The following is a 24,803-nucleotide window of genomic DNA, read 5'->3' as shown; positions in this document are numbered from 1 at the left end:
ACGGGGTAAACCACGCAACCCCCTGTTGCTCCAGTCACTACGGGGTAAACCACGCAACCCCCTGTTGCTCCAGTCACTACAGGGTTAAACCACTCAACCCCCTGTTGCTCCAGTCACTACGGGGTTAAACCACGCAACCCCCTGTTGCTCCAGTCACTACAGGGTTAAACCACTCAACCCCCTGTTGCTCCAGTCACTACGGGCTAAACCACGCAACCCCCTGTTGCTCCAGTCACTACGGAGTTAAACCACGCAACCCCCTGTTGCTCCAGTCTCTACGGGGGTAAACCACGTAACCCCCTGTTGCTCCAGTCACTACGGGGTAAACCACACAACCCCCTGTTGCTCCAGTCTCTACGGGGTAAACCACGCAACCCCCTGTTGCTCCAGTCACTACGGGGTAAACCACGCAACCCCCTGTTGCTCCAGTCACTACGGGGTTAAACCACGCAACCCCCTGTTGCTCCAGTCTCTACGGGGTTAAACCACGCAACCCCCTGTTGCTCCAGTCACTACGGGGTAAACCACACAACCCCCTGTTGCTCCAGTCACTACGGGGTAAACCAAGCAACCCCCTGCTGCTCCAGTCACTACGGGGTAAACCACACAACCCCCTGTTGCTCCAGTCACTACGGGGTAAACCAAGCAACCCCTGTTGCTCCAGTCACTACGGGGTTAAACCACGCAACCCCCTGTTGCTCCAGTCACTACGGAGTTAAACCATGCAACCCCCTGTTGCTCCAGTCACTACGGGGTTAAACCACACAACCCCCTGTTGCTCCAGTCTCTACGGGGTTAAACCACGCAACCCCCTGTTGCTCCAGTCTCTACGGGGTTAAACCACGCAACCCCCTGTTGCTCCAGTCTCTACGGGGTTAAACCACGTAACCCCCTGTTGCTCCAGTCACTATGGGGTTAAACCACGTAACCCCCTGTTGCTCCAGTCACTACGGGGTAAACCAAGCAACCCCCTGTTGCTCCAGTCACTACGGGGTTAAACCACACAACCCCCTGTTGCTCCAGTCTCTACGGGGTTAAACCACGCAACCCCCTGTTGCTCCAGTCTCTACGGGGTTAAACCACGCAACCCCCTGTTGCTCCAGTCTCTACGGGGTTAAACCACGTAACCCCCTGTTGCTCCAGTCACTATGGGGTTAAACCACGTAACCCCCTGTTGCTCCAGTCACTACGGGGTAAACCAAGCAACCCCCTGTTGCTCCAGTCACTACGGGGGTAAACCACGCAACCCCCTGTTGCTCCAGTCACTACGGGGTTAAACCACGTAACCCCCTGTTGCTCCAGTCACTACGGGGTTAAACCACACAACCCCCTGTTGCTCCAGTCTCTACGGGGTTAAACCACACAACCCCCTGTTGCTCCAGTCTCTACGGGGTTAAACCACGCAACCCCCTGTTGCTCCAGTCACTACGGGGTAAACCACGCAACCCCCTGTTGCTCCAGTCACTACGGGGTTAAACCACGCAACCCCCTGTTGCTCCAGTCACTACGGGGTTAAACCACACAACCCCCTGTTGCTCCAGTCACTACGGGTTTAAACCACGCAACCCCCTGTTGCTCCAGTCACTACGGGTTTAAACCACGCAACCCCCTGTTGCTCCAGTCACTACGGGTTTAAACCACGCAACCCCCTGTTGCTCCAGTCACTACGGGTTTAAACCACGCAACTCCCTGTTGCTCCAGTCACTACGGGGTTAAACCACACAACCCCCTGTTGCTCCAGTCACTACGGGTTTAAACCACGTAACCCCCTGTTGCTCCAGTCACTACGGGGTTAAACCACGCAACCCCCTGTTGCCCACCAGCGAATAGCCGGAATACCAGGGGTCTCCACGGAATCACTATACACACACACACACACACACACACACACACACACACACACACACACACACACACACACACACACACAAGACCGGAAAAATATGTGAGATTCCAGCGTGGCACCAGAGCTGAGCTGGAGCAGATGAGCTGTTAAAGAGCAGTTGTTAGAGAGAGCAGGATGGAGGGGAAGAGAGAGAGGGAGGAGGGTAGAAAGAGCGATAGAGAGGGGTGGGAGAGTAAGGGAGGGGGGGGGGGGGGGGGGGCAAGACAAATATGAGATGCTGACGAAACAGTAGTATTCTCTCCTCCTTCCTCCATTCCCCCCACACTCCTCGCCCCAAGCATCGATCAGAGAGGGGAGGCGTGCTGTCTGCAGGAGACATGTAATCTCCGCGGAGGTGTGATTGAGTCTGGAAGTCCAGACACAAACAGACAGGATATTGATCACACAAACACAACGTGGGGATCGTGTGTGTTTCACCAGGAAAAGTCCCCCTGTACCTCTACTAGATCATCTATTTCAGGAAGAGTGTGACTGGCTGGAACATGGCAAGATGGACAACAAGAAAGAGGAAGCGAAACGAAAAGGGAACAAAAAGGGAAGTAAAAGAGAAAGGAGAAAAGCAGAAGAGGAGGTTTAGCTCGAGTCAGTTAAACAAGTTCAGAGCAGCTTGCTTTCCCTGAAGACCTACAGATGTAGGACGTTCATTTGATCACACTTTGGTTGCTGAGAATTTTCCTGCACGGCAGGAAATGCAAACTTATAGTGGGTGAACTTCGAAAAGGCTTTTAAAGTTTGTAATTTAAAATGTCAGACTTGATTTGCCCTAACGGAAAATGTATCAGCCCTGACAAAAAGTGGACCATTCATTAGAATTCACATAATAATTCACATTTCCTGTTGCTGAAGGATTATTTTCCTGCTGTGGCAAACTGGCTCAAATTCAGATGTCTCCATGTCCACACAGTCAACTCAGTCACTCGCCAAGGTGTGTATGTGTGTGCCTGTCATACCGTAGTGCTGGAAATTGCCAAGGACAATACATAAGTATCACAATGTATTGCGATTCACACGATTCTATATGTATGGCGATTCGATACTGTGATTTTATTAGCGATTTCTCACCATATGTCTGCTGAAGAGGGACAAGAGAGAGTCATGGGAAAACGAGTTTTGATCAGACATGGAAATAAAAGTGACGAAAACTAATTGGTTCCCTATTTAAAAAGAAAATGGAGAACAAGCTATGAAGGAAAAATACTGGCGTTTTGGTGCAGGTACAGCCGACTAGCGCAAAAATAATATTGCGTTATTGTCAAAACGATACGATATATCGACAGAAATAATATCCCGATATGTAACTGTAACGATTTCTTCCCCAATCACTGTCCACCGTACCAGGCTTGCTAGTATTACTCCTAGTGCTGTTATTACTATAGTACTACTCTTAGAACCGTGTGCTGTCATCAGGCCGTCCCATACCCATCACAGCTCAGCGTGGTGTAGAGCAGAGCGGCCCGCCACACATTACAGCAGAGGATTATGGGTTTAGACAGGAAGAGGATCTGACAGCGGCCAGACGCTTTGGTGAGGGAGGCCACGAGACACTCAAACAGCGCCGACAGTGAGCCTCAATCTTTCCTTCTAATCCACTGGCTGTGTATCCATGTTATTAATGTGTTCTCCCTGTCATATCACAGTGTTGAGAACTGGTATTATTAAAAGACCTGAAGGGTGTTTCCTTTCCTCTTCTCTCCTCTCTTCTCTTCTCCCCTTCTCTCCTCTCCTCTCCACTCCTTCCTTCTCTTCCCCTCCTCTTCTCTCCGCTCCCCTTCTATCAACCTCTCCTCTCCTCTCACACAACAGGAGGAATTATAGAACCAGGTGTCACGCTGGGAGAGATAATCACTGTTCTGCTGTGTGTGTGTGTGTGTGTGTGTGTGTGTGTGTGTGTGTGTGTGTGTGTGTGTGTGTGTGTGTGTCCGTGTTTTTGGGCAAGGTTACACACTGCAAGGTGCTGCAGAGTATTCCGAGCACAAAATCACCACCTGGCATTGTTGGCAACGGGACACAAGTACCCACATGGACACACAAACACACGAGGACACACACAAAAGGACACAAACACACACAAAGGAAGACATGAGTGTAAATTCAAGTCAATGTTGCTCCATGTAAATATTCCTAGTGTTGACGTGACAGTGTGGTGAGAAGGCAGACGAGGAGACAGTTTAAGAGGCATACACCAAGCCCAGCACTACTGAGTGTGTATGAGTGATGGATAACCCTGCACTGCCTGGACACACACACACACACACACACACACACACACACACACACATCTGGGTCAGTAGGGGGAAACCCTCACTCTGTCCAGAGATGACCAGGCCATGATCTCACTCTCTCTTTCTCTCTCTGTAGTCAAACCCTCTTCAGATGATATCAGTTCACATCTCCCTAAGCTGTCTACGCAACGCTGGCTTAACAGCACCGACAGAGGGGTAGTGTGTGTGCGTCTGTGTATGCGCGTGTGTGTATTTTACTTGAGCTGGTGGTCCTTGGTGCTGCGTGTCTTCGTAAGGAACCTCTCGGCCAGTTTCTCCAGGTTACGACTGTAGTCCATCTCGACCTCCGCCTTCTTCCTGAAGAAGTCCTGCAGGTCCTGCAGCAGCTGCACCCTCAGCTCACACTGCTGGTCCAGACATTTCAACTGCTCCACCAGCTGGGCACGGATCTCTACACAGGAAGGGAGGGGTTAGAGAACAGGCTCAGAAATGCGTGGCGCAGTCCTCGTTTCACAGGAGCATTGTAAAACAAGTTCTCTCACAGTGAACCGGCCTTAACGAATTTCGTTTATTTACATACCGGATTTGATGGGAGTGGGGGGGGGGGCTGGCCCGGTCATGGCGAGAAGGGATCCAGCTTTTGTCAAATTAACGTCAAAAGGTGTCTTTTTTTTTTAGCTAACCCTAGCCGTTTGCCAAACCTTAACCACCTATTTAATTAATTAATTTAAATGTTAATGCCTAGTCTAAAATAAATTAGAGAGGCCTAGATTGTATTTCAAAAATAATATTCATACAAATAGTCTATTATATTAAACAAATATTCTATTCCGAAGTTGTTTTATTATTGTGTAGGCGACCTGTTTTTCTAGGCTAAAGATGATTTATTGCAGGGCTGAAGACGCAGCGGTCAATGTTTCACTTTTCAATAAAACATTTCATGTTGTTATAGGAACATTGGTCTACTTTATTTTATTACAACTTTACAGGCTAATTTGTAGAGTGCCACATTTTTACTAACGGAAACCCTGCTATGTATGTGTGTGTGTGTGTGTGTGTGTTTGAGTAAGGCATCACACACACTGAATGGAGAGAGAGAGACTGAGGCCATGCCAAGCAGAGGATCCTGAGCGAATGTGAAGGCAGCATTTCAAGTCTTGAGGACACACACACGCATGATGCGAAACTGGATTAGGGATGACAGATGACAGACTAATGCTATGCTCTCATAGCTGCCTGGCAGACAAGAGGGCTTGAGATTCTATGAACCCCTCAGTCTTAAAATAACACACACGATCAGCGCTCACACAAGCACACACCCAAAACTGTACACACACACACACACGCACACACACACACACACATAAACCGTTGTTTGTGTCCTACCTTTACACCCCCTGCTGTATATGAAGCGGATGGCTTTAGCTTCCATATTGCTGAGCCTGAGTGAGTGTGGCCACTGTCTGACACTAACTCTCAGCAACTCTGCTCTGCTCTGCCGCTTACAGCTGAGAGGACAGTTTCACAAAGCCACAAAGAGAAGTGGGATTTACAACTATCTGTCTGACTGTAAACTCTGTCTGAAAGCTATGCCCTCCCTCCCTCCCTCCCTCCCACACACACACACACACACACACACAGACACAGACACAGACACAGACACAGACACAGACACAGACACAGACACAGACACAGACACAGACACAGACACAGACACAGACACAGACACAGACACACACACAGACACAGACACACACACACACACACACACACACACACACACACACACACACACACACACACACACACACACACACACTGCAGCCTCCCATCTTGATATTCATTCTCTGCTGATTAGAGGGTAGACTGCCTTCGAATGACATCATCTAGTTACAGTACATGATGCAGACACACAGGTCTGTGTGTAATAAGGCAGGTGTGTGTGTGTACTACAGTTTGGCTTGCAGCCTTTGTCTACATGTGTCTGTGTTGTGTGTTGAATGATGTCTGCTGTTTGTGTACAGTAATTTGCTGTTTGCTGGCTGTGTCATCTTGAATGACGGGAAATGATTCATTGTCATGCCTGTATGCAGCACACACACTACACACACACACACACACACACTTTGGCCTGTAATTACCCAGACAATGCAACAGGAAGACACACACAACACAGGCAAACCAGATACATACCAAATGACTTGCACAACTTATTTCGGCTTCATACAAAAATAGAGAGAACTGAGAAAAGACTCATAGAAGAATAAGAGGGAAAGGGGAAGAGAAATGGAGAGAAACAGTAGAAGGGGGACAAGAGAGAGAGAGAGAGAGAGAGAGAGAGAGAGAGAGAGAGAGAGAGAGAGAGAGAGAGAGAGAGAGAGAGAGAGAGAGAGAGAGAGAGAGAGAGAGAGAGAGAGAGAGAGAGAGAGAGTGCACACAAATGACCTGAGGGCCCAGCAGGAAAGGGTGGCCACAGCACTCAAGGGAGGAATTGAAAAAGCCTATTCCACTTTCCGCAAGTGCTACCACGAAAATACCCCGCCACCATACAGGGGGTGAACGCAAGCCTTTCACGAGACTGTGCCTCAAAACCTCATGTCTACCTGGCCCACCACTCCACCCTGGACTTGACCAGCCTTTACAGCCAGGTCCACCTATACAAGGCAGCAATCCCAACTTTTGCCAGAACCCTGAAGGACGTCACCCTCAATCGTAGCCCCAGCACTTCACACAGGAGCAACAGAGCAAATGACACCCCGCCCAGACCAGCGAGACCCCCTCCCAGACCAGCGAGACCCCCTCCTGAAGGACCTGCACCGAGAGAACCCGCGCCAAGGGGACCTACACCGAGACCACAGCATCCCCAGCCACCTAGATGTTCTGCGTGTCAAGGAGAAGGTAGAGGAGAGACAGGGATGGGATGGTGGAACGGTGCGACGGGAGGAGGGGGATGGGCCGGGGCATGGAGGGAGGGACGGAGAAAGGGGAGGGGTGGTGGTTAAAATGATGGTGTCATGGGGTTTAACTGATGTAATAGGGGGCATGACTTTACCCCTGCAACACCTTACTGATAGTGACAGCTCTCTCTTCAGCACACACACGCTTGCACGCATACGCACGCGCGCGCGCGCACACACACACACACATTCACAGAACTGAGATCAGCAGTCCAGTCTCAGAAAACGTTCCCAGTCCCCGGTACCTGACCCCTCTGTCAGACTTTCCACATCTGAGCAGGACTCGCAAAGCACTCAGAGCAATGGGATTCTGCTGTGATGAGAGCTCTCTGGGCCCGATATAAGCCTACAGTAGTACTCTCATGTTCTACCATCCCAAAGCAACAACCGTATGCTCACGTTGTCTGCTCACAAGTAGGGTGTGAGAGACAACGAGTCAGCGAAGTAGGCAGAGAGGTGACAGGGCGTTCCTGAGGTAAGACTGGGTCAAGGCTGTACTGTGGGCAACATGGTGGCAGCTGAGGGTCGGGGAGGGTGTACAAGTGTTTCACAGAGAAGGACTCAAATAGACTGAACCGGAACACATTGAACACACACACACACAGACACACAGACACACACACACACACACACACACACACACACACACACACACACACACACACACACACACACACACACACACAAACTAAGAACTCAAACACCTAGGCTAACTACAGCAGACACAACAACACCACGCCAGACAAAACAATGTGGATGTGTTTAGACAGGCGACCCACAGGTAGCCATCTGTCCAATGAGGAACCTGGGACGGCAGGAGGAGGCGGGGCCAGACACGGTGATGCTGTCTCTGACAGACAAGCCTGCTGAAATAGAAGGTGGAAATAAAGAGAGGGAGGGGTTAGAGGGAAAATAGGAGAGCCTGTGGGGGGAGGAGAAGGAGAAAGTGGGACACACAGAGAGAGAGGGAGGGATAGTCAGAGAAACAAAGGCAGAACGAGGCAACTCTCCCCCTATCATCACATCCATTATTGATTACAGTGAGTTTATTCAGAGGGAGAGAGAGAGGGGGAGAGAGGGGGGGAGACGGGAAGGGTGGAGACAGAGAGGGGGAAGAGGGAGAGCTAAAATAATTGTTCCAGACCAGACTGGACCCCAGAATCCTGATAAGCTCCCCAGTTGGTACAGAAGCCGAGCACAGCCGTACACGGACAACCAAAAGCGCATGGAAGAATAGACCCATAGGAAACAGCTCGGTCCCTTTACAGCGTAGTGCAGTCACACACTGTTCATCTACCGTACTACAGATGTACCTGGTGCAGCAGTAGGTCAACAGCTCAGCCTACAGCATGTGAGCTGCATTGTAAGGGACACACACGCAGACACATTCAGCCTGGGGCGCAGGTACATCTGTAGTACGGCTACCTGACCATGCCTCTGGCCGTATACACAACTCTTGGACCAGTAGAAAGAGCACGGCCTACAGCGCAGTTACTTGTCCTACACATCTTTTGGAAACTGGTACTCGTGTCTTCATCAGGGTCCTTCCAGGACAAGAGCAGCTCGACCAGGCCTACACAGACCCAACACTCCTGTCTGGCCCATCTGTCACTCTCGGTGGTTGCCACGACAGCGGCACAGCCGGCTCCTGGAAGCGCCACCTTCAGATTTGTCTGCTTTCATTACGGGATAGAGAGACAAGATGTACCCCCGCTCGTACACACACACACACACACACACACACACACACACACACACACACACACACACACACACACACACACACACACACACACACACACCATAGTGTTTCTGGTAGAAGTAAACACATAGGCTGCAAACAAAGTAAAATCCCCACCACCCACAACAGATTGCATATAGTTTTGATGTGAGTCACTGCGGCAGTATGGAGAGTGGTTGTCCAGCCAGAGAACTGGTGGGCACAGCACGGAATTCACTCAATAACACACAGATACACACACACACACACACAGTCTGTCTGAAAATACAAAACGTAGACACACAGTCGCACACTTGCGCACACAGACACAGCGGGATATAGTTAGGATAGTCTATTGTAACACACACACGCAAGGCATTTTCTAACCAAGGCCACAAGCGGAGGTTGTCCTGTGAGGAGAGGAGACCTGTCCGTGGCCTGTTTTCCTGTACTCCAACCCCCTGGCAGGCTAACTTCACAACGGATACGTTAGTTAAGGCTATTCCTGGAAAAGCTGTTTCAAGAAAAGCCTGTGCTTTCTCTGCCTTGTGTGTGTGTGTGTGTGTGTGTGTGTGTGTGTGTGTGTGTGTGTGTGTGTGTGTGTGTGTGTGTGTGTGTGTGTGTGTGTGTGTGTGTGTGTGTGTGTGTGTGTGCGTGTCTGTTTTTCTCAGTGGAGACCAGTGTTTTGCCTTGAGGCCATGTCTTTGTCTCCATGCTGGAGGGAGTGATACTGCAGGTCGGCGGGGCTGTGAGCTCATACTATTGTCCTCACAACTCTCATGGAACAGAATGAGAGAATAAAAGAGTGGAGGTTTTTCCAACGTAGGCTGGGAGACGGAGGGGAGACGGGGTGTCTGAAGAATATCCCCATTCATCCCACACACACAGGAAGAGCAGGGAGAGAGACAGGAAGTCAACAGGATCGGCTCACTGCCGGGACGACAGGGGGAGAGGGTTGTACCAAAACAACTCCAGGAAGAGGGGTGGGTTCTGGTAGAGGAGAGGAAAGAACAGCAGCTGTTTCTACAGCTGACCTAGGCTATTGCTACAACGTGCACATTTGACCATTATTCCTTAAAATGAATTAAATATTGCACACTTTCCAGTCAGTGTTTTTCTGCTTAGGCCTATATCATATGGACTGAACCACCTGGGTTTCCTGTGGAGGGGGATACTTGCTGGTGTGTGTGTGCGTGCGTGCGCGCGTGCGTGCGTGTGTGTGGTTTAGAGCCTTGGATCACAGGTTTTGTTCTCTAATAAGATTCTTTAGCAGGGTGGAATCTATTAGTTCCAGACATGCCACACTAATACTGGAGAAACACACACATTCTTACTGAGAGAGAGATAAAGAGAGGGAGAGAGCGAGATAAAGAGGGAGATAAAGAGAGGGAGAGAGAGAGAGGGGGAGAGAAAAAGAAAGATATATATATATAGAGAGAGAGAGAGACAGATAAAGAGAGAGAGAGAGAGATAAATAAATGGAGAGAGAGATAAAGAGGGAGATAAAGAGAGGGAGAGAGAGAGAGGGAGAGAGAGATAAAGAGAGGGAGAGAAGGAGAGATAGAGAGAAAGGGAGAGAAAAAAGAAAGAGAGAGAGAGAGAGAGAGAGAGAGAGAGAGAGAGATAAAGAGAGGGAGAGAAGGAGAGAGAGAGAGAAAGGGAGAGAAGAAAGAGAGAGAGAGAGAGAGAGAGAGAGAGAGAGAGAGAGAGAGAGAAAGGGAGAGAAAAAGAAAGGGAGAGAGAGATAAAGAGGGAGATAAAGAGAGGGAGAGAGAGAGATAAAGAGAGGGAGAGAAGGAGAGAGAGAAAGGGAGAAAGGGAGAGAAAAAAGAAAGAGAGAGAGAGAGAGAGAAAGAGAGAGAGAGAGAGAGAGAGAGAGAGAGAGAGAGAGAGAGAGAGAGAGAGAGAGAGAGGGAGAAGGCGATGTAGGGAGAAGTAGAGGGGGAGAGGTAATAGAGAGAGGAAGAGATCCAGTTTCAGTAGTATTAAGTGTTGGAGGGGAAATTATTGGTAGAATAGAAAGTCCAGCCAGTGACTTTTCCTCTTACTGGGCTCAGACGAGTTGAGGAAAAGTGTCTCGTTCTGACGAGGCAAGTTAACGAGCTTACAGAGAGGGGAAAACAACTTACCGCCAAACCACAATGTGTGTGTGTGGACTTTCACTGCTTTGAGACCTCTCACTCACTCTAGGGATGCAGCTGTGTTTCAGAAAGGGAGAGGATTCAAAGGATCATGAACCCACAAAATCAAAAGAGCGAGCGGTAGAGTAGGCGAGAGAGAGAGAGAGAGAGAGAGAGAGAGAGAGAGAGAGAGAGAGAGAGAGAGATAGAGAGAGAGAGAGAAAGGGAGAGCGATAGAGAGAGCGAGCGAGAGAGAGGAAGGGAGAGAGAGAGAGAGAGAAAGGGAGAGAGAGAGAGAGGGAGAGGAGAGAGAGAGAGAGAGAGAGAGAGAGAGAGAGAGAGCGAGAGAGAGGATGCATGAATGCTGATCTCTGCAGCAACAGTGAACATGGACATGAATAAGTAAAGCAGGACAAGAGCCATTAGAGAGCAGCTGCCAACACACACACACACACACACACACACACACACACACACACACACACACACACACACACACACACACACACACACACACACACACACACACACACACACACACACACACACACACACACACACACACACACACACACACACACACACACACACACACACACACAAAGGAAGCTCCAAAATAAAGGAGAGAAGGGAGATGGAGGAGAGCTATCACTTCCATCATCATCATCACTGTTACCTTGGTAACACCCAATGGTGTGTGAGAGGAGAGCTGGATTAAGTGTGTTAGTGTGTGTCTGCACACGTGCGCGTGTGTCAGGACAATCATCCTGTATACAGTCTACAGCATGGTGCCTCCTTAGGGACACTCATAGTAAGGAAGACTGAAGTTATCAAGACGAGAGGAGATTCAAATAGACTAGCTGAATAGTGAAGAGATTAGCAACGTTCATTTTTACATCGTCTCCTGTAGCGTAGTCTACCAGCCGATGTGTTAATCCTAGTGACGGGCTCTCCTCGGCTGGCTGGTGTGTTTACCGACATATTCAATCTCTCTCTATCCCAGTCTGCTGTCCCCACATGCTCCAAGATGGCCACCATTGTTCCTGTACCCAAGAAAGCAAAGGTAACTGAACAAAAGTAGCACTCACTTCTGTCATCATGAAGTGCTTTGAGAGACTAGTCAAGGATCATATCACCTCCACCTTACCTGTCACCCTAGACCCACTTCAATTTGCGTACCGCCCCAATAGATCCACAGACGATGCAATCGCAATCACACTGCACACTTCCCTAACTCATCTGGACAAGAGGAAAAGGAATGCTGTTCATTGACTACAGCTCAGCCTTCTACACCATAGTACCCTCCAAGCTCATCATTAAGCTCGAGACCCTGGGTCTCAACCCCGCCCCGTGCAACTGGGTCCTGGACTTCCTGACAGGCCGCCCCCCGGGTGGTGAAGGTAGGAAAAAACACCTCCACTTTGCTGATCCTCAACACTGGGGCCCCACAAGGGTGCGTGCTCAGCCTCCTCCTGTTCACCCATGACTGCATGGCCACGCACGCCTCCAACTCAATCATCAAGTTTGCAGACAACACAACAGTAGTAGACTTGATTACTAAGAATGACGAGACAGCCTACAGGGAGGAGGGGAGGGTTCTGGGAGTGTGGTGCCTGGAAAATAACCTCTCACTCAACATCAACAAAACAAAGGAGATGATCGTGGACTTCAGGAAACAGCAGTGGGGGCACCCCCATATCTACATCGACTGGACTGCAGTGGAGAAGGTGGAAAGCTTCAAATTCCTCAGCGTACACATCACTGACAAACTGAAATGGTCCACCCATACAGACAGTGTGGTGAAGAAGGCGCAACAGTTCCTCTTATACCTCAGGAGGCTGAAGAAATGTGGCTTGGCACCTAAAACCCTCACAACCATTTACAGATGCACAATTGAGAACATCCTGTCAGGCTGTATAGCCGCCTGGTATGGCAACTGCCCCCGCCCGCAACCACAGGGCTCTCCAGAGGGGGGTGCGGTCTGCCCAACGCATCACTGGGGGCAAACTACCTGCCCTCCAGGACACCTACAGCACCCCATGTCACAGGAAGGCCAAACAGATCATCAAGGACAACAACCACCCGAGCCTCTGCCTGTTCACCCCGCTATCATCCAGAAAGCGAGGTCAGTACAGGTGTATCAAAGCTGGGACCGAGAGACTGAAAAACAGCTTCTATCTCAAGGCCATCAGACTGTTAAATAGCCATCACTAGCACATTAGAGGCTGCTTACCATATACAGTACATAGACTTGAAATCACTGGCCACTTTAATAAATGGAACACTAGTCACTTAAATAATGTTTACTATTCTTGCATTACTCATCTCATATGTATATACTGTATTCTATCATAATCTACTGTATCTTTGTCTATGCTGCTCTGACATTGCTCGTCCATATTTTTATATATTCTTAATTCCATTCCTTTACTTAGATTTGTGTTTATTGGGTATATGTTGTGAAACTGTTAAGTATTACTTGTTAGATATTACTGCACTGTCGGATCTAGAAACACAAGCATTTCGCTACACCCGCAATAACATCTGCTAAACACGTGTATTTGACCAATAACATTTGATTCGATTTGTTGTTGCAGCGAGGTCAGCGCTGACTGGACCACAGAACCAGTGTCAGATCAGCAGACGATACAGCCCTCTATCCCTCCATCCACCCCGTCTCTCTCTCGCTCTCTCTCTCTCTTCCATTGGCGGGTGGTTGATGCCAAAATTAGTCCTACTGTATGTTGTTGCCTCTGACGTAAATGTGTTTTGTTGTGTGCTTTGCCCTGCTTTGCCACTCAACCCCCCCCCCCCCCCCCCCCCCCCCCCTCCACCACCCCCCCTCTCTGTCCATTGCTTTCTATCCCTCTCTCTCTGGGCTGACCCAGCACTCTCCCTATTGTGTGTCCAAAGAGACAGTGCTGACCAGTGCTGATCTGGCCCCCCCACACACACAAAGTCTCCCATCCCCACCACTGTGGCTGGCACCACCATGCTGCCTCAGAGGGGTAGCAACCCTAGCACACACACACATAGTGACAGACATACACACTCAAACACACAGTAGAAATCAACAGGGCTTGGAGGGAGATGGGAAGTGTGTACATTGTCTTTTTATTGAGCTAACGAATGGATTACTAACGCTTAAATTTGTATTTGTGTATATTTTGTAAGCACACGGGAGGCGTGAATTGTGAGCTTTATCATTGACATTCAATTTCCAATTGTGTCCCCCTTTTCCAGTATCGGCTCCTTATTTTCCTTTGTTGAAACACATTTGGCAGCGATTACAGCTGTGAGTCTTTCTGGGTAAGTCTCTAAGCGCTTTCCACACCCGGATTGTGCAACCTTTGTCCATTATTCTTTTCAAAATTCTTCAAGCTCTGTCAAATTGGTTGTTAATCATCGCTGGACAACCATTTTCAGGGCTCGTCATAGATTTTCAAGTAGATTTAAGTCAAAACTGTAACTCGGACACTTGGTAAGTTTCTCTGGTGTAGATTTGGCCTTGTGTTTTAGGTTATTGTCCTGCTGAAAGGTGAAATAATCTTCCAGTGTCTGGTGGAAAGCAGACTGAACCAGGCTTTCCTATTACAAGCATCCCCTTAACATGATGCAGCCACCACTGAAAATATGGAGGGTGGTACTCAGTAATGTGTAGTATTGGATTTGCTCCAAACATAACACTTTGTATTCAGGCCCAAAAGTTTAACTGCTTTGCCACATGTTTTGCAGTATTACTTTAGTACAGGGGTGTCAAACTCATTCCACGGAGGGCCTAGTGTCTGCAGGTTTTTGGTTTTTCCTTTCAATAAAGCCCTAGACAACCAGGTGTGGGGAGTTCCTAACTAATTAGTGATGTTAATTCATCAATCAAGTACAAGGGAGGAGCGAAAACCCGCAGACACTCGGCCCTCCGTGGAATGAGTTTGACACCTGTGCTTTAGTACCTTGTTGCAAACAGGATGCATGTTTTGGAATATGTTTTATTCTGTACAGGCTTCCTTCTTTTCACTCTGTCAATTAGCTTAGTATTGTGGAGTAACTGTTTTAAAGTCACCTGAACGGTTTCCTTCCTCTCCGGCAACTGAGTAAGGAAGGATGCCTGTATCTTTGTAGTGACTGGGTGAATTGATACACCATCCAAAGTGTAATTAATAACTTCACCTAGGGCTGGGCGGTATACCGTATTTTATGATATACCGGTATTGATGCACGGACCGGTTTGGGTTTTTACTTTACCTTCTATACCGGTATTTGAATGTTTGATGTGTAAATGTACATTTTTATAGTTTACTTTGCTACTTGAGTCATCTCTCTCTGCTTTTTCTCTCCATGCCACTTTCCACCGAGACCTAGTCACACCCCCTGTCACTCAAGGAGCACATTTGATGTTCCTCAACCACGAGACACTTGCGTTCAGTCTGCAAGGTCAATGCAGCACATGCAACAATGTTGATGACAACCATGCTGTTTTCACTTTACTTCTTAATATAAATACACTAGCATTCTATAATTACACTATTAGTTTGTGCTTCTTACATCAGCAAACAGCTAGTTTGTCTTTTCTTAGCAAGTTGCCCTAAATCTTGTGAGACAGTAATTGTTAGCCGCTAATGCTAATAGCTAGCTAATAAATGTGCTGAGTCAGAGCAAACGTAGCTAGCTAATACAGCCTGATAATACCAGTGATGGTGTAGTCCTAAATCAGCATGGTGTTTGTTCAACAGTATCTTCTAAATCAAAGAGGAATATACAAAGCAAGAATATGTTAGCTACATGAAGTAGCTAAGAGAAAACACGCAATGTAGCCAAAGCTTATAGGGTCCCCTAGGAAACACTTATCAACACTTTCGTTCCTACCCTGTCACAATAACTCCTCCCTGGCATTTTAATTTGTTGTCATCTCAAATAACACTGCATTCAATGTGCCCACTATTGTATTCTAACTATGGAATTAGAATAGTCATTCTATTTCCATGATTCCAACAGTTTTGCTCTAATTTGGTTAAAAATAAGTCCTAGATTATTTGCCAAGATTGTGCAGCCCTACGTGGCAGTGTGGAAATTATCTCAATTGAGCAGTGGTGTAAAGTAAAAATACTTTCAAGTACTACTTAAGTACACATACTTTTAAGTACTACTTAAGTAGTTTTCTTTGGTATCTGTACTTTACTTTAATATTTTTATTCTTGATTACTTTTACTTTTACTTCACTACATTCCTAAAGAAAATACTGTACTTTTTACTCCATACATTTTCCCTGATACCTAAAAGTACTCGTTACATTTTGAATGCTTAGCAGGACAGGAAAATGGTCCAATTCACGCACTTATCAAGAGAACATCCCTGGTCATCCCTACTGCCTGTCATGACTTCCGCCGAAGTTGGTGCCTATCCTTGTTTGGGCGGCGTTCGGCGGTCGACGTCACCGGCTTTCTAGCTGCCACAGATCTACGTTTCTTTTTCCATTTGTTTTGTCTTGATTGTACACACCTGGTTCCCATTACGTTATAATTGATTCCCTATTTAACCCTTTGGTTCCCATATGGTTATGTGTGTGTTTGTTCTTTTGTTTAGTGTTCTAGACTTCTGTGAGCTGGTGTGTTTTTCCCTGAGTGGAAATGACTGTTTCTTTTCGAGTAAAGTACGTCTTTTACTCAGTTCTGTGTCCTGCGCTTGACTCTGTCCTAACCGCTGCACACTGACACTTGACACTGCCTCTGATCTGGAGGACTCACTAAACACAAATGCTTTGTTTGTAAATTATGTCTGAGTGTTGGAGTGTGACCCTGGCTATCCGTAAATAAAATTTAAAAAGAAAATGGTACCATCTGGTTTGCTTAATATAAGGAATTAGAAATTATTTATACTTTTACTTTTGATACTTAAGTACATTTGATCAATTTCATTTACTTTTGATACTTAAGTATATTTAAAACCAAATACTTTTAGACTTTTACTCAAGTAGTATTTTACTGGGTGACTTTCACTTGAGTCATTTTCTATTAAGGTATTTGTACTTTTACTCAAGTATGACAGTTGGATACTTTTTACACCACTGCAATTTAGTGCAGGAAATGCAGAAATTATACAAATGCTGAAATTTGTTTTGGTTGAAGTTGAATTGAACAGCATAAAACAATCAGAATGGAAAATCACTTATAATGTATATGTTGTCACCCTAGAATCACGCACTACCCATAAAGCAAATGCAGAACTTTTATTATTCCAAAACATAAAATACCGCCAAATACCATCCATTTTTTTTTTTATACCGTGATATAATATTTTGGCAATATCACCCAGTCCTAGTTTCACCATGCTCAAAGGGATATTCAATGTCTGCTTTTTTATTTGTACCCATCTACCAATAGGTGCCCTTCTTTGCGAGGCATTGGAAAACATCCCTGGTCTTTGTGGTTGAATCTGTGTCTGAAATTCTCTGCTCAACTGAGGGACCTTACAGATAATTGTATGGGTGGGGTTCAGAGATGAGGTAGTCATTCAAAAATCATGTTAAACACTATTATTTCACGCAGAGTGAGTCCAAGCAACTTATTTTGTGACTTGTTAAGAACATTTTTCCTCCTGAACTTATTTAGGATTGCCATAACAAAGGGGTTGAATACTTACTGACTCAAGACATTTCAACTTTTCATTTTTTATTCATTTGTAAACATTTCAAAAAACAATTCCACTTTGACATTTTGGGGTAATGTGTGTAGGCTAGTAACCAAACAATTACATGTAATTCACTTTAAATTCAGGCTGTAAGGAATTTGAAATGTCAATGTCAAAATGTGGAAGAAGTCAAGGGGTGTGAATACTTTCTGAAGGCACTGTATGTGTGTGACCTCTGAATTATGGGAGTTAGGATCAATGTTCCCTCAAAGTTATTGGAGCTGCTGAGCACAAACTTGAATGTTGTGAAAATTCTGTGCAACTTCCAGCACATGTTCACTGTGAACACTGATGCTGTACCCGCTGTAAGTTAGTTTTAACAGTGGCCAAGTCATCTAAGGTGGCTATTTGATCATAATGTAGGCCTACCAGAGTGGCCTACCATCAGAAACAATGGAGAAAATGCATTGCATAACATTTTAACATGGACATAGCTGTTCTATCATTCAGCCTACAGCAGCAGCCAATGTGTGGTGTTCAATGTAGACCTACATTCCATGAGACTTAAAAAAACATGCAGGGCTTGACATTAACCTGTTTATTAATTTGTCCTTCAGACAAGAAGGTGACTGAAATGGTTGTTGTGTTGTTTGATGCATGAAACCACTTTAGAAAATAAAATGCATTATTATTCCCATAGCATTATTACAGAGAATCAGACAAATTATGCTACCCTCTGCCTGTTGGCTACTTAGATTATTCACACCTGCCTCAAAATACAACACTGCCCCTTTAAGACAAAAATATATATTTTCCTGACTTGCTTTTCAAAGATGTCTAGGAATGTACATGTTTTGTGCTCTTGCAGGAAGAAATCAATTCCCTATTGCTGACTGCAAATTCTCTATAACTGAGCTAATAACTCACTAACTAGTAACGGATATGAACAAAATGTGCACACGTGGCTACATGCAGCTCTTGCTATGATCTCAAAACAAGCGCATCTACCCACGACCACAGCTGTAAACACAGTCCAAGTTCAAAGTAAACGGCACAGTTCCAAATATGGCAATGGTCTATTTGTGTAAAGCCCTACTGCACCTCTGATTGGTTATGCCGCAGCAGTCTGTGTAGAGTACAGGCTGAGTCTTGCCCAATAGAATCCTTCTCTGATGCATTGTGTCTACAACAAAATCTCTTGCATAGTTTGTTTTGTTTTGGTAAGCTACACTGAAAGTAACTAATATTGATTCGATCACAAATTGCCACAGTAAAGGGAAACATTGATAGTGTTAACTAACAGGGAAACTCCAGGAAGTTAAATCTGGTTATTCACTCCGTGGGCTGATATTTCTTCTGGGCTCTGCGCAGCAGTCTTGCTCCTGGGCGTCTGCTCATGCACGCAGTTTGGTGAGAACATTGGTTAGGAGTCACCCATTTAAGCCTGTTCCATATGGGGAAAGAAGGGTAGAAACAAGAGAATGACCCCAGGCTCTGGGACTCCTGCACCCAAAACACCCCAACACAACACACACATCACTCCACAATCAAATCAGGAGGGATGAGCAGTGGGGCCCCGTCGCGGACCCCAATGTCTTGCTCCCAGACAAACGAAACAACTTCTTCGCTCGCTTTGAGGACAATACAGTGCCACCGACACGGCCCGCTACCAAAAAAGGAGAAGACTCTCCTTCACCGTAGCCAACCCTCGCAAGGCTGCCGGCCCAGGCGGCATCCCTAGCCGCGTCCTCAGAGCATGCGCAGACCAGCTGGCTGGTGTGATTACGGACATATTCAATCAAACCTTATCCCAGTCTGCTGTTCCCACATGCTTCAAGAGGGCCACCATTGTTTCTGTTCCCAAGAAAGCTAAGGTAGCTGAGCTAAATGACTATCTGTAGCCCTGTAGCCCTGTAGCACTCACTTCCGTCATCATGAAGTGCTTTGAGAGACTAGTCAAGGATCATATCACCTCCACCCTACCTGACACCCTAGACCCACTTCAATTTGCTTACCGCCCCAATAGGTCCACAGACGACGCAATCGTAATCACACTGCACACTGCCCTAACCCATCTGGACAAGAGGAATACCTATGTGAGAATGCTGTTCATCGATTACAGCTCAGCATTTAACACCATAGTACCCTCCAAACTTGTCATTAAGCTTGAGACCCTGGGTCTCGACCCCGCCCTGTGCAACTGGGTTCTGGACTTTCTGACGGGCCGCCCCCCTGGTAGTGAAGGTAGGAAACAACATCTCCACCTTGCTGATCCTCAACACTGGGGCCCCACAAGGGTGCGTTCTCAGCCCTCTCCTGTCCTCCCTGTTCACCCATGACTGCGTGGCCATGCACGCCTCCAACTCAATCATCAAGTTTGCAGACGACACTACAGTGGTAGGCTTGATTACCAACAACGACGAGAAGGCCTACAGGGGGAGGTAAGGGCCCTCGGAGTGTGGTGTCAGGAAAATAACCTCACACTCAACGCCAACAAAACAAAGGAGATGATCGTGGACTTCAGGAAACAGCAGAGGGAGCACCCCCATATCCACATCGACGGGACAGTAGTGGAGAAGGTGGAAAGTTTTAAGTTCTTCGGCGTACACATCACGGACAAACTGAAATGTCCACCCACACAGACAGCGTGGTGAAGGCGCAACAGTGCCTCTTCAACCTCAGGAGGTTGAAGAAATTTGGCTTGTCACCAAAAACACTCAAACTTTTACAGATGCACAATCGAGAACATCCTGTCGGGCTGTATCACAGCCTGGTACGGCAACTGCTCCGCCCACAACCGCAAGGCTCTCCAGAGGGTAATGAGGTCTGCACAACGCAGCACCGGGGGCAAACTACCTGCCCTCCAAGACACCTACACCACCCGATGTCACAGGAAGGCCAAAAAGATCATCAAGGACAACAACCACCCGAGCCTCTGCCTGTTCACACAGCTATCATCCAGCAGGCGAGGCCAGTACAGGTGCATCAAAGCTGGGACAGAGAGACTGAAAAACAGCTTCTATCTCAAGGCCATCAGACTGTTAAACAGCCATCACTAACATTGAATGGCTGCTGCCAACATACTAACTCAAATCACTAGCCACTTTAATAATAAAAAATTGGATGTAATAAATGTATCACTAGTCACTTTAAACAATGCCACTTTATATAATGTTTACATACCTTACATTACTCATCTCATATGTATCTACTGTACTCTACCATCTACTGCATCCTGCCTATGCCGTTCGGCCATCGCTCATCCATATATTTATATGTACATATTTTTATTCATTCCTTTACACTTGTGTGTATAAGGTATTACTTGTTAGATATTACCGCATGGTCGGAACTAGAAGCACAAGCATTTCGCTACACTCGCATTAACATCTGCTAACCATGTGTATGTGACCAATACCATTTGATTTGATTTGAGAGAAGACAGGAGTGGAGAGAAGAGGGGCGAGGTGACAGAAGGGGAAGACGAGGGGTGAGGAGTAAGAGAGAGGGAAAGGGAGAGGAGTCGGGAAGGATGAGGAGAGGAGTTGAGGGGGGTAGCAAGGAGTAGGGAGGGGTAGCAGCAGGCTACCCAGCAGGGGTGAATTCCTCTGCAGCCCTGGCACAACTCTGTTGTTCAGGAAGTCAGTTAACGGTTTCCTTTCCACAAAACTCAGACTGAGCTAACAAATGTTCTCCAGTCAGCACTTATCCACCCACAGTGCTCTCAGCCAGCCTTGCGTCCTCCTAACACACACACACACACACACACACACACCCTTTGGCGCTCCTTTCCATCCCTTTGCAGTGACATTCAAATGTCTGCCAGCGGGCAGTATGACCTGGCGTCTGGCTCCCGCTATATTAAACTGAGTGTAACATTAACCATTTAACCATCAGGACTTGATCAGGTCATTACACACTAACCCCCTATTAGCAGTAGCTGGGTTTCAAGGTCAGCTAAGGTGGTGGTAGTACACCCATCCACACTCAACACTACTCTAGGACTAGTACAGTACTACAATGGTCAAAGCTGCCTATACAACACACACTGGATCCATATAGGCTACTTCCTTAGCCGCCACATGCTAGCCCCTGGACAATGAACACACTGGGGGGTAGGGGTGGGGGTAGGGCTGGGAGATTTGGTCAAAATATAATATCACAGTATTTTTTTTTTTAAGACAGTTTGACGCTATTTTATGTTTTTGAATAATAAAAGTTCAATTTTTTATTTATTTTTTGCTTTATGGGTAGCGCAGGATCCTAGGGTGGTAACACATACATACTACCTGTTTTTAATGGGTCTTTCTCCATTCTAATTGTTTTATACTGTTCAATTCAACTTCAACCCAAAATAAATCCTATCCACACTGCCACGTACGGCTGCACGATATGGGCAAACAATCTAGGCCTAGTTTCTAACTAAATGTTGCAACTACGATTTGACTTGTGATTTAGAGCAAAACACTTGGGTGAACTGTTGGAATCATGGAAATAGAATGAGTATTCTAATTCTACAGTTAGAATATAATAGTGGCCACTTTGAATACAGTGTTTGATATGACAACGAATGAAAATGCCAGGAGGAGTTATTGTGACAATGCAGGAACCAAAGTGTTGACAAGTGTTTCCTGGGGTCCCTATAATCTTTGGCTACGTTTAATGTTTTCTCTTAGCTACTTCAAAATCAAATCAAATTGTATTTGTCATTTGTGCCGAATACAAGTGTAGACCTTACCGTTAAAGGCTTACTTACAGGCCCTTTGTCACGTTCTGACCTTAGTTCTTTTGTATTTTCTTTGTTTTAGTATGGTCAGGGCGTGAGTTGGGTGGGTTATCTATGTTTTGTGTTTCTATGTTGGGTTTTTCGTTTGGCCTGATATGGTTCTCAATCAGAGGCAGGTGTTAGTCATTGTCTCTGATTGGGAACCATAGTCAGGTAGCCTGTTTTCTGTGGTGTTTTGTGGGTGGTTGTCTTCCGTGTCTGTGTGTCACGTTACGGGACTGTTTCGGTTTTCGATTCTATTCACGTTGTTATTTTTGTATTGTTGTCGTGGTCAGGATTATTAAATATAGTGGACACTTACCACGCTGCGCATTGGTCTGACATTTCTTACTCCTCGTCAGTCAGATGAGGAGGACGAATTCCGTTACACCCTTAACCAACAATGCAACTGACCTGCAACAGGTCAGGATGCTCTCGACGGTGCAGCTGTAGAACTTTTTGAGGATCTGGGGACCCATGCCAAATCTTTTCAGTCTCCTGAGGGGAAAAAGGTGTTGTCGTGCCATCTTCACAACTGTCTTGGTGTGTTTGGACCATGATATTTCATTGGTGATGTGGACACCAAGGAACTTGAAACTCTCAACCCACTCCACTACAGCCCCGTCGATTTTAATGGGGGTCTATTCGGCCCTCCTTAACCTCTAGTCCACGATCATCTCCTTTGTCTTAATCACATTGAAGGAGAGGTTGTTGTCCTAGCACCACACTGCCAGGTATCTGACCTTCTCCCACTGTTGTGTCGTCAGCAAACTTAATGATGGTGTTGGAGACGTGCTCGGCCATGCAGTCGTGGGTGAACAGGGAGTACAGGGGTGGGGGGACTAAGCACGCACCCCTGAGGGTCCCCAGTGTCGAGGATCAGCGGATGTGTTGTTGCCTACCCTTACCACCTGGGGGCGGCCCGTCAGGAAGTCCAGGATCCAGTTGCAGAGGGAGGTGTTTAGTCCCAGGGTCCTTAGCTTAGTGATGAGTTTGTGGGGACTATGGTGTTGAACGCTGAGCTGTAGTCAATGAACAGCATTCTCACATAGGTGTTCCTTTTGTCTAGGTGGGAAAGGGCAGTGTGGAGTGTGATTGAGATTGCGTCATCTGTGGATCTGTTGGGGAGGTATGCAAATTGGAGTGGGTCTAGGGTTTCCGGCATGATGGTGTTGATGTGAGCCATGACCAGCCTTTCAAAGCATTTCATGGCTACTGACGTGAGTGCTACGGGGTGGAAATCATTTAGGCAGGTTACCTTTGCTTTCTTGGGCATAGGGACTATGATGGTCTGTTTGAAACAGGTCGGTATTACAGACTCGGGCAGGGAGAAAAATGGTAATCCGCCTGGCCACGCGGCTTTGTAAATGTTGACCTGTTTAAAGGTCTTGCTCACATCGGCTACGGAGAGCGTGATCACACAGTCGTCCGGAACAGCTGATGCTCTCATGCATGCTTCAGTGTTGCTTGCCTCGAAGCGAGCGTAAAAGGCATTTCGCTCGTCTGGTAGGCTCGCGTCACTGGGCAGCTCGCGGCTGGGTTTCCCTTTGTAGTCCGTAATATTTTTCAAGCCCTGCCACGTCCAATGAGTGTCAGAGCCAGTGTAGTAGGATTTAGTCCTGTATTGACGCTTTGCCTGTTTGATGGTTCATCTGAGGACATAACGGGATTTCTTATAAGCGTACCGATTAATTTCTCGCTCCTTGAAAGCAGCAGGCCCAACCATTTCGCTCTGTGCGAATGTTACCTGTAATCCATGGCTTCCGGTTGGGAAATGTACGTATGGTCACTGTGGAAACAACGTCATCGATGCACTTATTGATGAAGCAGGTGACTGAAGCTCATTTCCTACATTTCTACCTATTTTGACATGGCTTAGGCCTATGACCAGGGTAGAAAATAAAAAACATTTTAACGACAGGTCAGGTGTATTCAGAACGCGTGAAAACTCAAAATTCAACGACTTTGTAACTTTAAGATTTTGGGGGGGGGGGGGGGGTGAAATTTAAAGTATGCTCATATTTTTTAAACATATTTTTAGGGTGGTTTTACACTTCATTCAAACAGTAATGAAATGAAATAGGGGAAAGTTGTATACGACACGTGCCAGCGAGTGGTACCACTACACCAAGGCTCTGCACAGGAAATACTAATATTAATGGTTGATGGCAGTGGGTAACCAAATCATAGATTGCAGTCCCCTTGTTGATAGACTGTTTTCAAGGTAAGGAGATATTTTGTAATTTGGGTGAACTATCACTTTAAAATAGGGCTGGATGAAAATGCTGCTTGCTCTCCAGGAGGGCTGGCCAAGTGCTGGGTGTTAGAAAATGTTCTTGTTATAACAATACATTTCTCAAAAAACAACCAACATTCAAGAAAAATCTAATGAATATCAATCCTTGCCATTATCTTACCCTACATAGCCAAAATATGTGTTTATGAGTTGCCTAGCATGTGCACAATACTAAAATGTCAAATTATAGTTG

General features: G+C 46.7%; 1 protein-coding gene across 6 annotated transcripts in view; it reads right to left on the bottom strand.

Annotated features, from left to right (window-relative positions):
• The window catches only part of LOC129814990 (SLIT-ROBO Rho GTPase-activating protein 2-like), a 125,551-nt gene that overhangs the window by 49,543 nt on the left and 51,205 nt on the right, over positions 1-24,803 (bottom strand). For 5 of the 6 annotated variants that reach the window (XM_055868203.1, XM_055868205.1, XM_055868204.1 and 2 more), the window contains exon 2: positions 4,387-4,579. In XM_055868203.1, the coding sequence (XP_055724178.1) occupies positions 4,387-4,579 (193 nt within the window). Of the gene's footprint in view, positions 1-4,386; positions 4,580-5,514; positions 5,657-24,803 lie in introns of those variants that run through there. The other variant, XM_055868206.1, reaches the window with a different exon arrangement.

Source organism: Salvelinus fontinalis, chromosome 18 (genome assembly GCF_029448725.1).
Source record: "Salvelinus fontinalis isolate EN_2023a chromosome 18, ASM2944872v1, whole genome shotgun sequence".
Lineage (NCBI taxonomy): Eukaryota > Metazoa > Chordata > Actinopteri > Salmoniformes > Salmonidae > Salvelinus > Salvelinus fontinalis.
Note: the sequence above shows the minus strand (reverse complement) of the source record. Positions and strands in the feature narration are given on the sequence as shown.